This window comes from Musa acuminata, chromosome BXJ3-3 (genome assembly GCF_036884655.1).
Source record: "Musa acuminata AAA Group cultivar baxijiao chromosome BXJ3-3, Cavendish_Baxijiao_AAA, whole genome shotgun sequence".
In the NCBI taxonomy this organism is placed as follows: Eukaryota; Viridiplantae; Streptophyta; class Magnoliopsida; order Zingiberales; family Musaceae; genus Musa; species Musa acuminata.
Genome location: NC_088351.1, coordinates 31,377,864 through 31,395,150, shown reverse-complemented (window position 1 = coordinate 31,395,150; position 17,287 = coordinate 31,377,864). Strand labels below are relative to the sequence as shown.

At 39.9% G+C, this 17,287-nt stretch overlaps 2 protein-coding genes across 10 annotated transcripts; both read left to right on the top strand.

Moving 5' to 3' along the window:
* LOC103979289 (zinc-finger homeodomain protein 2-like) lies at positions 1-2,989 on the top strand. 4 transcript variants are annotated; one of them, XM_018823845.2, is made up of 2 exons: positions 1-1,181; positions 2,019-2,989. In XM_018823845.2, the coding sequence occupies exons 1-2, from the start codon at positions 350-352 to the stop codon at positions 2,177-2,179; spliced, it is 993 nt and encodes a 330-aa protein (XP_018679390.2). In that variant the 5' UTR covers positions 1-349; the 3' UTR covers positions 2,180-2,989. The 4 variants fall into 4 exon arrangements, with proteins under 4 accessions (XP_018679390.2, XP_018679391.2, XP_009393645.2 ...); XM_018823846.2 differs by lacking the exon at positions 2,019-2,989 and adding an exon at positions 1,370-1,778 and having other exon boundaries at positions 7-1,181; XM_009395370.3 differs by lacking the exon at positions 2,019-2,989 and adding an exon at positions 1,436-1,778 and having other exon boundaries at positions 8-1,181.
* A 3,559-nt stretch (positions 2,990-6,548) lies between these two features.
* Positions 6,549-9,578, top strand: LOC135633800 (root phototropism protein 3-like). Of its 6 annotated transcripts, none has more exons than XM_065143724.1 (6): positions 6,549-6,732; positions 6,822-6,906; positions 6,996-7,106; positions 7,222-7,291; positions 7,423-8,691; positions 8,795-9,578. In XM_065143724.1, exons 3-6 carry the CDS (start codon positions 7,003-7,005, stop codon positions 9,356-9,358), a joined length of 2,007 nt encoding a protein of 668 aa, XP_064999796.1. In that variant the 5' UTR covers positions 6,549-6,732; positions 6,822-6,906; positions 6,996-7,002; the 3' UTR covers positions 9,359-9,578. The 6 variants fall into 6 exon arrangements, with proteins under 6 accessions (XP_064999796.1, XP_064999797.1, XP_064999793.1 ...); XM_065143725.1 differs by having other exon boundaries at positions 6,554-6,664; XM_065143721.1 differs by having other exon boundaries at positions 6,554-6,664; positions 6,815-6,906.
* Positions 9,579-17,287: the final 7,709 nt, after the last annotated feature.

The window sequence follows — 17,287 nt, the reverse complement described above, 5'->3', positions numbered from 1 at the left end:
CGGTGCGGCTTGTGGGTTCAACCAGGGGTGTGAGTGAAATGGTAAAAGCTATTGGAAGGAATCACTAAGTGGGGAGGGCGGCCTAAGTGAGGGATTGGTGGTGGTGTTTAGGGCTGGGCTTTGGCTGCCGGGATGGATGTGGCCGGCAGCCACCGGAAGCAAGGGAGGGGGCACTTCAATCGGCGGTGACAAGGGAGCTCGTGGAACGAGAGAGAGGGGGGAACAGGGAGAGTCGTCACGAAGCTCTCTCGTGGTCTTAAGCCCGAGTTGAAGAGGAAGAGAGAAGAAGGGGGAGACGAGTAGGCGGAGGAGCCGTTGTGGAGATCTGGCGGCGGAAAAGCCGGTGGACATGGATTTCGACGACCATGATGAGGGGGATGAGGAGATAGGCTTGCCGGTGGGGTCGAGTTACGACACAGTGATGGAGAATTTGGGTGGAGGAGGAGGAGAAGGAGGAGGAGCTAAGATGAGCGAAGGAGGGGAGTCGGTGGCGGCGACGGCCGGTGTGGCGGTGGGAGGTTCAGGACACCGGAAGGCGCACGGTGGCGGAAGCGGAGGAGGAGTGAGGTACAGGGAATGCTTGAAGAACCACGCTGTGGGGATCGGGGGGCATGCGGTGGACGGATGCAGGGAGTTCATGGCGGCGGGGGAGGAGGGGACTCTCGATGCCCTCAGCTGCGCGGCCTGTGGGTGCCACCGCAACTTTCACCGGAAGGACTCGGGGGGAAGCGGCGCCTGGGGAGGAGCCGCCGTTGGTGGTGGTGCAATGGAGGTCACCGGGTACCATCCTCAGTTCTCGCCCTATTACAGGACGCTGACGGGGTATCTGCACCACCCTCCCTACCCGCCGGCCACATTTGCGCAGCAGCATAGGCCGTCGCCGCTGGCGCTGCCCTCGACGTCGGGGGTTGGAGGGCACAGCAGGGAAGACCACGACGACGTGTCGAACCCGACGATGGGAGGCGGCGGAGGAGGCACGCGGGCCTCGGGATCGGGGGTGAGGAAGAGGTTTCGGACCAAGTTCACGCAAGAGCAGAAGGAGAAGATGCTGGCCTTCGCGGAGCGGCTGGGTTGGCGGATCCAGAAGCACGACGAGGCGGCGGTGCAGCAGTTCTGCGAGGAGACCTGCATCAAGCGGCACGTCCTCAAGGTGTGGATGCACAACAACAAGCACACCCTCGGTAAGAAACCCTAGAGCTTCCTTCTTTTCTCCAACCACTCCACACCATGACTTGTCGATCTTATTAGAGAATCGAGTTAGGGACTTCTTCTTTCTTTGGTTTATTCCTTTATGTCCCGCTAGCTAGCAGTTCTTATTTTTATCTTCTTCGTCGATTTATCTGCGTAGTGCTGTTGACTGCTGTTCCAGCTCCTTTGCGATGATTGTTGAATGGGGTGGTGGAGAAGTAAGATTGTTTGGTTTTGATCAATGTAGCTTTACTATGGAGAAGAATGTGAGTTCAGCAATAACACATGCTGGAACAGCAAGGAATAGAGGTGATCAGCTAGGAGAATGAGAGGGAGTGGGAAGAGATGCCCATAGTGTTACTGTTGGATTCATTCTCCAAGCTTATCTTCTTCTCCCTTGTGCTGATCTATTAACAACGACAAAGGGCGGACAGTACCAGTAGTTTTATGATCCCCCTTTAAACTGACTTAACCATGTTTTCCTTTTCCTGCATCCATAATACTGTAATGTAAGAATGAGAAGTTTCTGCAGTGGGGTGTATTCATGGAGAACGAATTGAATGAAGAGCCGCAGGAAATGTATTCCTTTACTCCCCCCTCGTCTTTAGTGGTTTAGCGTTCAGAGGCCGCCTCGGCCTTTCTGGTTTTACTCGCTGCCATTACTGTACAGTTCTACTCTCTCTCTCTCTCTCTCTCTCTCTCAGAGATGAGGTTCTTTACACCGTCAGGCGTTGGCAGCCACGAGCTGCAGCATGCTTGCATTTATTATGAGTACAGTATCGCCTTCTGATGCAATGCATGGTCTGATTCCTCGCCATTAACGCACACAGGTGTTTGTTGTTGGGAGGAGGCTCAGCATTTGTCGCCCTCCCACCGATTCCAAACCAAGTCCCACAGTACCACAGCACTGATGCATGTAGAGCTCATGCCGCATCTGCTTCTTCGTCTCTACCAAACAAAGCGAAAAGAAAAGATCCAATATTTCTTGTGACCTTCGACGAGGATACTGCTTCGTCTTTTCGATCACTCTTACCATCTTTTTACCATTTCTTTCTTTTGTTCAAGTTGGTCGAAGACCAAAAGAATTGAGAGAGAGAGAGGGGTGTGATCTCTGGGAGATTCGAAGAGTACAGCTTAGTGGGAAGCATGGGGCCGTTGAAGGTGATGCGGCTTCTACCATGGGGATATGATGAGTTATTAATGGCACTGGTGCATGTCGTCGGCGTTGGCACATTCCTGGGCCCATGCCGAACCCATCGGCCAGAGTAGAGCAGGAGAGGATGATGAGCTTATGGATCCGAGGCACTGGACCAGTAACGATGGACCACACACGCAGAGACGTAGGACACGGGAAGAAAAGAAGACCTCTGATCTGGCCTTTCATGGATTCGCCTGTGCCCCGCCTCCCAAGATCTGGACGCAGCTCTCCGATGACCTACACCATTAGCTCCGGGCGGAGCTAATGGTGATGCGGTTTCATACAAACACGAAGGCCATGTCGAGGATGCAAAACGCGTTGCGCAACTGCGGGATGTACTTGTGACAGACATGTTGATCCTTATCATATGACCAAGAAGTGATATCAAGTCGAGAATGCAGAATGCATTCTGCAGCTTCTGCAGGCAGTACTTACGACAGACACACTGATGCTTTTCATATGACAAAGGAGATGAAGAATGCAGGATGAGTTCTGCAATACAAGGGTGCAGCAATAGATGGCAGGGTCAATTTGCGGTCCCATGTACATACCTTTCAGATTGAGCATGATGTTCCAACTGACATGAAGCATGCATACTTTTCATTGTTCTTCTCCTCACAACTAAGTCCAACCAGAAGTTAAAAGCTTGATTAGAGGAGCAACACATTATTTCTTCATTCGGCATGATCATTAATGATTGCTTTATACTGCAAACATAATTATATTCAAAAACTTGGACATGAAAATTGAGATCCTCCACCCATGTCACTATCATTAACACCCATTTGCAACACTCAAGTCAATCACTCCTAACATTATTACTTTGTTTGAGTAAAAAATAATTTAAAATATAAATATCTAAATATCCAATTAACTTCTACATTAACAATATTTTCATATATATATATATATATATATATATATATATATATATATATATATATATATATATGTTTGCATGCGCGTGCGTGCACACACACATATATATATATATATATAATGAAAAATTAGCAAGTAAAGCTTTATCTCTCATAATTGTTTTCACCTGGGATGTTTGTTTTTCTATAAATACCAATTTTATCCTTATAAAATTTATGAACTGGTTCGGATCAAATCCCTGAAACCTCCTCCACCTCCGCCTCCGCCTCTCCCTTCCCCTCCATCTCCTCCATTCCTCCTTTTTGATCTGAATTAGATTAGATCATTTTCATCAGGAAAAAAAAATCAATCATGCCTTGGTTCTAATGTCATTTAACACAAAGAGTGAGAGACTTTTTATCCAAATAGAAAAAAGAGGTAGCCCAAATTAAAAATGATTATGAAGGACATCATCTGATAAAAAATAATAATAAATTTTTTTTCTAGTAAATTATATATAGAAATATAATTTTGCTTTATAGTTTTACCCAACTATCAAATATAAATTGAAAAGAAATAATCCTTATAGTTAATTTTTGGCTAATAATTAACTTATATTAAGGTATGATATTTTTGACCTATATCAAAAGAAGGGAAATGGGTTGAGACTGTCAAACATGATCGCCTACAACCTATTCCAAATACATTTCTTATGTTAATATCAAATCGTGTACCTCCTTAGGTCCATTGGTTTATATACAATAATTTAATGCAAAAGGTGTGGTTGCCTTTATGCGACGTCAAAAACATAATTTTACCAATCAAATCAAGATAGAATAATATATAACTTGTCACACATCCTTTTTTGTTTCATGTGAAGTCTACAAACTTTGAGACATGTGATAAATGTAATATATCTTAATCGTCCTATTATCGGGGATGTCTCAAACACAGTGCATAGCTAAATCACAAGCAGCCTAATTGATGCACACCTCAGGTGACTCCGTTAAATAAAATTAAGGGTATATGACCGATACAGTAAGGGTCAACAAGGGGAAAAAAATATAAGAACACAAGAGACAAAAGAATGGACATATCAAGGTTTTCCGATTTGATTAAAGTAGAGCTCAGATATACTCGGATGCTGCTGATGTAGCAAACAATGTCCTCGTGATTGATGCACTTTGGAGATAAAGAAGAATCATTTAATAAAGGGGATTTACATGTCTAGATTTACATGTCTATCCATTTAAGCTCAGAAATATCCTCTATATATATATATATATATATATATATATATATATATATATATATATATATATATATATATATATATATATATATATATATATATGTATGCATGTATGTATGTATATTTGTCCGGTTAATATTCATAAAAAACTCAGATTAATCATGCTCCATTATAGTTAATATTAATTAGTTTGAATTAAAAAAATATTTTAAATATCTTAAATTATTATATAATATTATTTAGAGTTATATATTAAAATAATTATAAATTATTAAATAGTATAAAAATATAACATAAGGATACTTATATGCCATGTCACTATCTTGTCATTATAACATGAGGACACTTATATGTAATGTCATCATCTTACTATCTCAATACATTAACCAAAATATTGTGTGATCAGTGTAGCATCATAATTATAATAATTCGGACGATTTATGTACCGTTCAATATTTATATAAAATTATTTCTCATTAGAGAATCAGTTATAAAGACTTTCAAGTATATTGATTTATGGAAAACTCTTTAAGACTTTTGAATGGCTAATTATATTTCTTACTAATGTAAGAATCATTATAATTTTTGAGGGATAGGATACTGATTCAACTATATGTCCATTAAATAAATGATTAACTTCACAACCTAATCAAACTTTTGCTTTAAGACTATGTACATCAAGTTTTTAGGTTTGATCATAAAATATATGCCAAACTTAGATTTAGAGATATAAATATCAAAGCTACTTATTTTGAAAGGATATATGTATGCGTGTAATCTTGGCCTCATAATGGCGGTGGCCATTGTCTTATTGTCAGCATAATGCATGTAGGTCAGAGCAGGGGGGCTCAACCCAAAGCAAAGCATATGTGGAGGAGTTTGAGGCAACGTGGCATCACCATCATCCACCAGTCTTCTTCATATCCCCCATTCCCTTAACCAAAGGTGGGTTGAGGTTTTTTTTATATTATATATTAATTATTTTTTCTTTTTATTCATTGGAATTAATAATACTTAATCTTCCAAAAAAAATCACTGATTAAAAGTAGATTAAATCCCATAAAAAGGATGCCTGTAGTTATTTCATCTATACACTGTTCAATTAAACTTTGCTGTAGAACATATTGTCCAATCAATGTCGAAGGAAAAGTAAATAGCATATTTAACATGCATGTATTTATATAATTTCTCAATAATATATAGGTGCATTTTAAATATGAAATTTGTCTGGCATTCGAACTGTTTCATGCTCTGCCCACCAACAGTACATCGATCGAAAGCTCATTTCATTTCTTGGTGTCATAACTTTTTGCTGCTATATTGTTCACATCACCAGACCTTCATGGATCAGTATAATTGTCCTGCACGGCATGAGCTTTTACTGCCAAAGGTCAATTTTGTTGGAGGGATGCACAACGCAGCAGCTCTGCAAAAGACAGTCAAATTATGATCCTTTGTAGTCAACTTCATCGTGCCATTATGTTGTGGGCCCCACGCTGGTCCCATCTCCATGGGAAGGGCTTGTTCCCGAGCATGGTCAACCTGCAAGGAGATCTGGCAAAGCCTCACCCAAGAGAGGGGGGGGGGAGATAGAGAAGCGTTACGTGGACACTCATCCGTGGTGTGTCAAATCACAAGGGGATCCACAACACATGCCTCTCAAAAAATGGGCGATGTGAGAGGTTCCTGATTCCTACCACCATAGTTGTTTCCATTAGAACATAGATGTTTCATCTGCAGCAACTGTCTCGAACTTACAGAGAGAATGTGCAGGCTGTTTCCACGCATTGAGCCGTGTGTGTCGTAAGAGAGTGATAGAACAAATCTACATTCTGCAGACAGAAAAGTTTCCCTGTTACATGGATGAACAGAAAATGAGGGGTATTGGAGGGGTAGATCCACCACTTCAGATGCAAGAAAAGTGACCCGCCATTGGTAGAAACAAACAGGGAAAAAAGCTACAGAAAGACATAGCTGAAAGATTGAGATTGGTGAAGTAAACACAGCCATAGCCATGTATCCTTTGATCAGAAACAAAAATAGTTTACAATCCATGGAAGCAAGCAAAAATACATGAGAGAGTGCCCATGATCCTACAGCCTCGACAAGTCCAGATAACACCAAACATCCCATGTGATATCATTCTCCACTCCTTCATCAGCACCAAGGTATATCTGGCCTCCCTCCCCTTCGCTCTCTCTCTCTCTCTGGTGAACTCAGCTGTAACTTCTGCTCTGTGGGTAGCCTCTCTTGCGCTTAATCTTCATCTCTGTAAGTCTTCATGAGCTCAGCTGAAGAGTGTTCTCATCCTTTATGAGGTTGAAGCTGGTCTCTCCGCTTCGTGCTTAGCCCCTCACTTCTGAAGGTCTAAACTTTGTTGTGGCTCGGATCTTTGATATCTTGTTCTTCAGTAAGTTTCATCTCCAATCTTTTTCCCGGCAATTGTTCCAAGGTTATTGGCTAACTCTGGGCCGCCTCCTGCTGGTCTCTCGTTCTCAGCCCGACCATGTGGGAATCCGAGAGCGACGGCCGCGGCGGAGGGAGAGACCTTGAGCCTGACAAGCACGACGGCCTCAAGACCGATGGCTTCGAGCGCAGAGACCAGTCCTGGTACCTCTTGTACTTCGTTTCAGTAGCCTCTCGCGGTTGCTCCTTCAGTAGAGCTCGTGAGCTCCATGATTCGACCAACGTAATGACAAAAAGCCCATATGAAAATTCTGTACAGGTTTGTTTCCAGTGATATCCCCAGTGATTTGCTGGTTAAAGTGGGAGGTGTCAGCTTCCACCTGCACAAGGTTGTTCCCTTTCCTTTGTTATTTACTTGTAGTCTTGCATGTGTTCTGTATCCTCAACAAGATTCTTGCGGTGTTCGTAAGTATGCAATGACTTGACTAAGAATCTGCTTTGTTCTACTTCGATTCTCAAGTATCCTCTGCTCTCAAGGAGTGGAAGAATGAACAGAATCATATACGAGTCATCCCGGGAATCAGAACCAAGCCTGGTGGAATTGGATGATCTCCCGGGAGGCCCGGAAGCATTCGAACTGGCGGCCAAGTTTTGTTACGGCATAGCGGTGGATCTGACGGCCTCCAACATCTCCGGGCTGCGCTGCGCCGCGGAGTACCTGGAGATGACAGAGGACTTGGAGGAGGGCAACTTGATCTTCAAAACAGAAGCCTTCCTCAGCTACGTCGTCTTGTCCTCTTGGCGAGACTCGATCGTGGTGCTGAAGAGCTGCGAGAGCCTCTCGCCGTGGGCAGAGAACCTCCAGATCGTGCGACGGTGCAGCGAGTCCATCGCCTGGAAGGCCTGCGCCAATCCGAGAGGCATTCGGTGGGCGTACACCGGGAGGCCTGCGCGAGCTTCCAGCCCCAGGTGGAATGGTGACTCCAAGGAATCCAGCCCGAGCCGGAGCCAGCCGGTCCCCCCGGACTGGTGGTTCGAGGACGTGTCGATTCTCCGGATCGATCACTTCGTGCGAGTGGTCACTGCCATCAAGGTGAAGGGGATGAGGTTCGAGCTGATCGGCGCCGCGATCATGCACTACGCATCGAAGTGGTTGCCGGGGCTGACGAAAGAAGGGGCGCAGGGGGGCGAGGAGCCGTGGAGTCACCAAGGAGGACTGCATCTGATCGTCGCAGGAAGTGGCAGCAAGGATGACTTGTCGAGCGGTCAGATCCGAGAGCAGCGCATGGTGATCGAAAGCCTCATAAGCATAATTCCACCGCAGAAGGACTGCGTCACCTGCAGCTTCCTCCTCCGGTTGCTCAGACTAGCGAACATGCTGAAGGTGGCACCTGCGCTGGTGACGGAACTGGAGAAGCGAGTCGGCATGCAGCTGGAGCAGGCGACTCTGCCGGACCTTCTCATCCCTTCCTTCCATAAGAGCGAGACGCTGTACGATGTGGATTTGGTTCAGAGGCTGCTTGAGCACTTCCTGGTTCAAGAGCAAACAGAGTCTTCCAGCCCAGGCAGGGAGCCATACCCAGATAAGCACAGTTATGAGGCCAATCAAAGAGCCAGCGGACCCAATGCCAAGACCAGAGTTGCAAGACTGCTCGATAGCTATCTCACAGAGGTCTCCAGGGACAGGAACCTCTCCCTGACCAAGTTTCAGGTTCTGGCAGAAGCATTGCCGGAGTCCACCAGGACATGCGACGACGGGCTCTATCGAGCAGTCGACTCTTATCTCAAGGTATGAATCCTGAAACTGATATCTAACTCACTGCAATCAACATTTGTAATCTCCTCCATCGATGAGTTCATCTCTTGATTTGTCTGACCTTGATATCAATTAGGCACACCCGACGCTGACCGAGCACGAGAGGAAGAGGCTGTGCCGCGTGATGGACTGCCAGAAGCTGTCCATCGACGCCTGCATGCACGCGGCGCAAAACGAGCGCCTGCCGCTGCGAGTGGTGGTGCAGGTGCTCTTCTCCGAGCAAGTCAAGATAAGCAACGCCATCGCGAGCTCGTCGCTGAAGGAGGCGGTGGAGTCGCACTACCAGCCCGTGATCTCGGCACGGAGACAGCTACTGGAAGGGACGCCCCAGTCGTTCCAGGAAGGATGGGCGGCCGCCAAGAAGGACATCAACACGCTCAAGTTCGAGCTGGAAAGCATGAAGGCCAAGTACCTGGAGCTCCAGAACGACATGGACAACCTGCAGAGGCAGTTCGAGAAGATGTCGTCGACGAAGCCCAGCAAGCAGTCATCGTCGCCGTGGAGCACCGGGTGGAAGAAACTGAGCAAGCTGACCAAGATGACCAGCGAGGCGAACGAGCTCGGGGCTCCCATGCCGGGCACCGCAGCAACGGAGGCGACAAAGAAGGGACCAAGGAGATGGAGGAATTCAATCTCGTGAGTGGCTCCGGCATGACGATGAGCACGCGCAGCAGAGTGCCTTCCTTTCCTCTCTTCTTCCTGTTTGTGCCAGAACAGAGTCCAGAGTAGATGTTGAGGTGGTAGACAAAGCTTGGCTTTGCAGATGTTGTAATGCTGCATGCATGTAATAATGATGTTCATTATTCTGAATTTGTCTTGCAAATCAAAAGGAGAAGCAATGGATGAGTGCATTGAGAAGACGAGAGGTTCTAAGTCAGATTAGTCTGTGCATGAAACATCAGAGAAGGGATACAAGAAATTGACAGATAAATAGGCACTTAATGGTCCAAAATTGTAGTGGGAAGAATTAACTTTTCTGAACAGACTACAAATGCGATGGTGCTCAAAATCATCATGAAGAGGAAGAGAAGAAGAAATTGTTTATACTTTGCTGGAGACTCTGATACAATAACTCAAAAATATAAATATAGAGAATTAATTAGTAAAACTGGTTCTTAGTAACATGGTATTTCGATATATTGATCTCGATATCATGCTCTCTGAATTAATCGGCATAGATCTTTAAGATTTTTTCTTCTGCTCAGTTTTTCTCTCTGATTTCTTAAAAGACTCTTTGATATCTCGAAACCCATTGGTTTTCATATGATATTATTAATATCCTCTAATTAATCTAGAAAAAAAAATGATATTTGTAATCTTATTATTTTATAGTAAAAGATTGATCTTTATGATTTGCTTAATATTCAATTACTAATTTGATTAGCCTGTATTATTAGATTATTTATAATATATTCAGTATTAAATTATATATTATTTAATTATATAAAATTCTAATATTTATCGTTTCTATAGATTCAAAACTTTATATCTAATCTTTCACTAATATTTTATAGAGAGGAAAATTAAGCGCTTACGAGAGATAGAGAAGAGGTTATTAGATTGTGTATGACAGGGTCATAAAGGCAAAACTTCCGACAGACTTTTGAGATTATTGGGATAATTAGAGATTATCTCATATAGTTAATTATGATTAGTATGTTCTATATATTTTAAAAAGTAGTATTAGAGTTCCTATACTTACGAAGATGAAATATTTAACTCCAATTATCCATATATCGTTAACTTCGTAGATGAAAAAAATCGAATATGCAATAAAAATCACAAATGAAAATGATAAAAATATAATTTTATTATTTTTAAAATATAAATTTTACTAATTTCTTCTTTCTCTCTTTTCAAACTGCTCGTATATAGCTTATCTCATCTTTCTACTCGCTTGTCACACCCTATCTCACTTTGCTCGTTACACTTGCTTGCTCATAACACTAGCTTTCTCATAGTTGCGAGCGAACGAGGGGGGTGCAACGGGCGAGAAGTGGGTGAGATGGTGTGGCGGGCGAGTAGAAAGGCACGACAGACTACAGGCGAGCAATTTGGAATTGTGACAAAGCAATTTGGAAAGATAATGAAATTATATTTTTATCCCTTTTTATATGTGTGATTTTTTTCATGGACAAAGTTAACGCGTAAAAGGAATTGGGGTTAAATGTTTCACCTTCATAATTATAGGAACCTCGATACTATTTTTTAAAATATACAAATTAGGATGCTAATCATAACTATAGTGGGTACATATTATCCGAACAATTGTAATGATGTGACCTTTTGTCTAACAAGATGGTCATCATTATAAATTAAAAATTAAATAATTAAAATTGAGCATCATAACACTATCAGTTTGACATATACTAATTATTTATTAAAAAATAATTTTATTGACTTTAAATAATTATTAAAGCTTATTATAAATTATTTTTGGCACACTACTTTTTAACTTTCCATTTATGGAATCCTCCCAACTCCTTGTCTTCTTAGTACCAACTTAAGATCAGTGGGGCCCGGCCCATATGTAGTTTTTATTTGAATAGACCAAATTAGCTCCAAATCATTGACATCTCCTATAATTAAAAATAATGATGTCTGACTTAAAACGAGTTTTCCAAAATATGATTTATAATTGAATAAAAGTGATACCAAGAATTGAGTTGATGAGAGTTTCTGTCTCTCTTATCCTCTAACTAAAAATCTAAAAATAGAGTGTGAAATAGTAAAATGAGGTTGAAGAAAATAAATGCGTTATGAATGAAAGTCAATCACAAGCATATTAATTAATGATTTAAACTTCCAAAATTGAATCATAAGGAGCAAATTGGGCTCAATGAGACTTAATCGATGATGTTAGAATGGTTGGTTCACATATTCCTCCAGGAACTTTCAACCTCTCAAGACCTAAGCACAAAGGCAATTCAATTCCATAGAGCTTTAATTTGATGAGAAGATACATGATTTAAATAGAAAAAGGGATAAAGTTGGTAAACATGAGACCATAAATACATGACAAAGTTTGAAATCATATGTATATAAGCACATCATTAAAACACCTTTAGCATAAAAGATGGTGTTTACTTAATGTGAAGTCATACTTTGCATAAAAGATGGTGTTTTATGGTCTACAATAACTTCACATGATTTCTCTTGGTTATCTTATTTAATGATGATGTATTAACGGCTAAATTTCTTTTACTTATTGGCATTTCAATCAAGAGCTTAAATTAGTGGTGAAGATATATAGAACTTGATACTTAACACTTTAATTCTTCACCTCATGTAGCGTTATGACCTATGTACCGGATGATGATGATGATGATGATGATGATGATGATGATGGATTGGTATATTTTTGACTTTTAATTGTTCATCGTAAACTTATTATCGTAGGTCTAATAAATCGTGCATCGTAAACTCATATGAGTACAAGAAATCATCCTTATCATCGGAGTAGATTAATGATAAAAGAAGGAAGTATCATTTTTTATCCAAAAAAAAGAAAAAGAAAAAAAAAGTCTTAATAATTCTAGTACGGTTGGCCGATCAATTGGCCACACAAAATATATCTTAAAGATTCTATCAATTAAATAGTGATCAAGCAACAACACATTTCTTGTATATCATAGAAATGATAATCGTTAAGTTAGATTCAATTCGGATCTTCCTTACATTAGCTAGGAGTGTTGCAACTGTTCTACGTAAAATCTTATTAGGAGAGGAGACAATCTGATTAAAAATTATATCATTCCTTAGCACGTTAGATCCATGAAAGGCTAATAGCAATCAAAGCCTGAAGGTTTTGACCACACAAACTACTCTCATCAAGCCATTTATCATCCACCCAATCTACAAAGAAGGAAAAATTCACCACAAGCTTGGATTCAAAGAGATACCATAAAGAACATTAAAATAAACAAATGATCAATGGATTCAACAATAAAATCACAAAAGGGACAAGTGAGTACTACAAATATAAATCAAGACAAAAGATATGAAAATAAGAAGTTGATAATGTAAAAGTTTTTTTCTAAAATATTTTAATTCGAGGTAATACCGAGAGTTACCACAAACAACGTCACCAATCACTCTTAGTATCATTCATGATAGAGCATATATTTTTATTATCAATTATTATGTGATTATAGAAAAATTTTGATATCATAAGATAGGGTCAATAAAAAATCCAATAAATCAATATTCCATTATCGATTTACAAGAAGATTAGAAACTACAAGAGAATCATCCAAAACTCGTACAACACAAAAACTTTATATAAGAATACTTCATTTTAGAAATAAACACCAACTCTAACTTTATTTAAGAATACTGAATCTCTCATGAGGAAACAAGCTCATGAGAGATTCATATGATGTAAATTCTTAACCTCAAGACCCCATCAAACTTATGGAGAGTAATAATGTCCCAAAAAATAAACAAAGACCCCTATAATTGCCACTATTAGCCTAAAGAAAATTTCTAGTTTAACAATGCTATTAAGAATGATATTGGACATACAGGTCACATTTAAAGAATGAAGAGGCACAACATTAAGAATTGAATTAATCAAAATAACCCTCCTAGCTAGAGACAATAGGAAATCATGCTAAAGATTGAGTTTGTTAAGCACAAGTTCAACTAGGGTATTAATGGACGAGATCAGAATCCATCTAAGAACAGTAAGGGTACATAAATACTTTAAAAAGGAAGTTGTCATCTTTGATATTAAACAAGTTGTAAATTTTTCTTTCTTAAATCCTTGCAAGCATTATGATGGAAGAATATCTTAGACTTAGACAATAATATATTGATTAGTTAACAACTCATAAGACTTCAAAACCTCCATAATAATAAGATAAGATTTTCTTTTAGTAAAACAAAACAAGATGTTGTCCGCATACATTAAATGATAAATTTTAAAGAAAATTTTAAAATAGAAATGAGTGATTTTTTTTATTATCATAAGAATCATGAAGATGAAGAAATAATCATTGGGCTACAAAGGATATATAGGCAGGGCAAGAGGGAATCCCCCTAATAAATACCTTTTTGACCATAGAATAGAAAGAAAAAAGATATACTATCATTAATCGAGCATGCAAAGGAAAAGAAATATAAGATTTAATCCAATGAATAAACTTAGGTGGAAAGTTAATCAAATATAATATTCAAAGAATCATCTTTCAAGATAATCCGAGTCTTCTTCAAATCAATTTTAATAAGAATATAGAGATTCTTGCCCTTAGAATTATAGAAAGAGTAAATGATCTCCTGACTAACCAAATTGTTATCATGAATAAACCTAGTAGAGGGAGCTGACTATTCCATAGAGATGAGGGAGCATAGAGGACCCTTAAGCATATTAGTTAAAACCTTGGTCAAAATTCTGTAATTGATATTATACAAAGAATTCGATAACAAATTCTTAATGGGCTGTAGGCCAAAAGAGCATCTCAAACCGAGGTTAGTCAATCAAAAGTGAGTGAGTTCAAAGGATTGAACTTTATAAATTATTTATTGTCATCCTTAATGTCCAAAATAAACATATTATTAAATTTAAAATAATGAATAAAATTTACTCTTCTAGTTGAAACAACGACATGATAATACTTAGCATTAAGATCACCCTTGGATTTAGCCTTAAACCACCATCTAAGATTAATTTATCTGATAAAAGTAGAAAATTTATTATACAGACAAAAAAGTTGGATAGACTCATAATCAAATAAGATACCCCGGGCTTTCTTGGATTCCAGAAGACTCGCTTTCATTTGGGTAGATTTTTAGATATATTATGTATGAAAGAATAATATGTTAGGAGCATAATAAGCTTTCAAAATAAAACTCACAATTGGGCAGTGGTTAGAGGCATTATGGGGCAAATCTTGATCCTTAGAACTACCAAATAGATCAAGCCAAGTACAATTAGGTAAAACCTATTCCAACCTATTCATAACACATGCATAACCTCGTCTATTATTACATCAAGTAAATTTTGGACAAATGAAACTAAAACCGTGACGCTATTAATAAAACTATTAAAGCAATGGACAGAAGAAGAGGAGACTAAAAAATCACGAGCTTATCTCGAGAACTCAAAATTCAATTAAAATTTTCAGATAAAAACCATAGAAATTTATGAAGGTCAATCAAACTCAGCATTCCAAAGTCCATTTCGAATTGGAAGAGACACTTGCGTAAACACCAATAAACACATAGGAGGGGGAGGGGAGCACCGATGGAAATCACCACAACAGAGTTGTAGAAAGCAAAACAATTCCTCCCGAAGCTCCAACAATCGATAGAGTACTAGATTACCAATCTTGGTTTGATAGTTATGGAAGCCTAAGACCTCTTCCCCAGTGTAAGCCAAAGCAGGTGAGACAACTTGTCCGAGGATGGAGGAACACCACAATTTAAACCATATCAAGAGAAGAGATGTATCATGATTTCAATTTTCTATTCCAATTCGGACGGTTCCCATTGGGGTTCCGATTTAAATCATTAATTTTTTATTTTTATTAATTTAAATTAAATATAATTTAGAAAAGTAAAAATTATCGATTCAATTTGAAATTGATAAACCGATTGGATTTGATTTGAAAATCGATAAACCGTTCGATCGGCTCAGCTTCAATTTTAATCGAATTTAATTTGAACCCAAACTATGATAAGAGCTACGAGAAAGGCTCAACATTAATATCATGAGATTTTTCGAAGGCAGATTGTGCAGGTCTCAAAACATTTAAACGATGCTGACTAACTTGCACATATCTTTAGTACTAAGCACGATTTTCGAAACCCGCGAGGGAAACGTTGCAGGCTCAGCATTAAATATTAGGATCCTTACACCAATAAAAATAAAATATTTATTCTTAAATTTTCATATTGTCGCATGCACAAATGAAAAAAAATAAAAAAAATTATATTTTATTATCTTTTAAATTATTAATTTTATATAAATTTTTCGTCTTGATCGATTTACTCCTCTCCTCCGTCCAACCAGCTTGCTCGAGCCAAGTAGGTGTGACGAGCAAGTAGAGGAGGTTGAGTAGGTATAATTCGTAGAGTTGATGGAGTACAAAGTGACAGACTTCAAGGTGGGGATTTACAACACCATGGCATTGACAAGCCCTTCGACGAGGTGTAAGGATCCTAGTGCATGCGTTCTCGCCGTAGAGTAGTCATTTGCACCTGGATGCAATGGAGCGGTGGATGGTGGACTTTGGGAAGGAGGAGTTACAGGTAGCGTGAACCTATCAATAGATGAGTGGGCACGGCATGCATCCATACACTTAGTTCTTATACTTTAAAAAAATATATTTTAAAAAATAGTATTCGGGTCCTTATACTTGTGAAAATAAAATATTTAATCTCAATTCTCCTTACGTCATTAGCTTCGTCGATGAAAAAAAAGCGCACATGTTGTCACGTGTAAAAAGACAATGAAAAATATAAAAATATAATTTTATTATCTTTTAAATTATTAATTTTATATAAACTTTTCGTCTTGATCGATTTCCTCCTCTCCTCCTCTTTCCAACCAGCTCGCCTGTAGCGAGCGGGTGCAACGGGCGAGGGGGCATGCAAACGCGACGAGCAACGAGCGAGTAGAGGAGCAGAGGTGTAATTCATGGAGTTGATGGAGTACAAAGTGGCGGACTTCAAGGTGGGGTTTTATAGTAGTGACCACGGTGATGGCAAGCCCTTCCACGGGGTGTTGAGGATCTTGGCCCACGCATTCTCATCGGAGAGTGGTAGTCTACACCTAGACACGACGGAGTTATGGGTGGTGGGTACTCAACTTCGGGAAGGAGGAGTTACATGTGGCGATGGACTTATCGATGGATGAGTAGGTGTGGCGAGCAAGTAAATGAGGGAAGGAGGTGCAGTTCATGGAGTCGGTAGAATATGAAGTGGCAGACGTCAAGATGGGGTTTTATAATAGTAATCACGGCAACGACGAGCCCTTCAATGGGGTTTTGGGGATCCTAGCCCACGCATTCTCATCGTAAAGCAATAGTCTGCACTTGGATGTAGTAGAGCAGTGGGTGGTAGACTTCGGAAAGGAGGAGTTACAAGTGGCAATGGACAGTGGGTGTGGTGAGCGACAGGTGAGTAGGTTGGAAAAAGGAGGGGACGAGAAAATCGATTAAAACAAGAAGTTTATATAAAATTAATAATTTAAAAGATAATAAAATTATATTTTTAATCTATTTTATTCGTGTCCTTTTTGTAAATGATAACATATTTAATTTTTTTCGTGGACAAAATTAACAACATAAGGAGAATCGAGGTTAAATGTATCAGTTTCATAAGTGTAAGGATCCCAATGCTACCTTTTAAAGTATAGGGATTGGGATATTAATCATAATTAACTTAAGATAATTTGTAATTACCCTGGGTAGGGGTTTCTGTAGTACTCAGGACCTCTGACCTACCATCATCAATGCTTCATCCCTCTACCTATTTTGCGAGGCATTCAGGCAGCTTGTGACCCACTTGACCATAGTGGAAACAGATAGAAGGCAGATCCTCATGTGACTGCCCTAGTTGCCTCCAA

Coding starts and splice junctions, on each gene's coding strand:
- LOC103979289 (XM_018823845.2), top strand. CDS start 350: ATGGATTTCGACGACCATGATGAGGGGGATGAGGAGATAGGCTTGCCG. Junction 1,182..2,018: donor CAACAACAAGCACACCCTCG/GTAAGAAACCCT, acceptor TAACGCACACAG/GTGTTTGTTGTTGGGAGGAG.
- LOC135633800 (XM_065143724.1), top strand. CDS start 7,003: ATGTGGGAATCCGAGAGCGACGGCCGCGGCGGAGGGAGAGACCTTGAG. Junction 7,107..7,221: donor GAGCGCAGAGACCAGTCCTG/GTACCTCTTGTA, acceptor AATTCTGTACAG/GTTTGTTTCCAGTGATATCC. Junction 8,692..8,794: donor CAGTCGACTCTTATCTCAAG/GTATGAATCCTG, acceptor GATATCAATTAG/GCACACCCGACGCTGACCGA.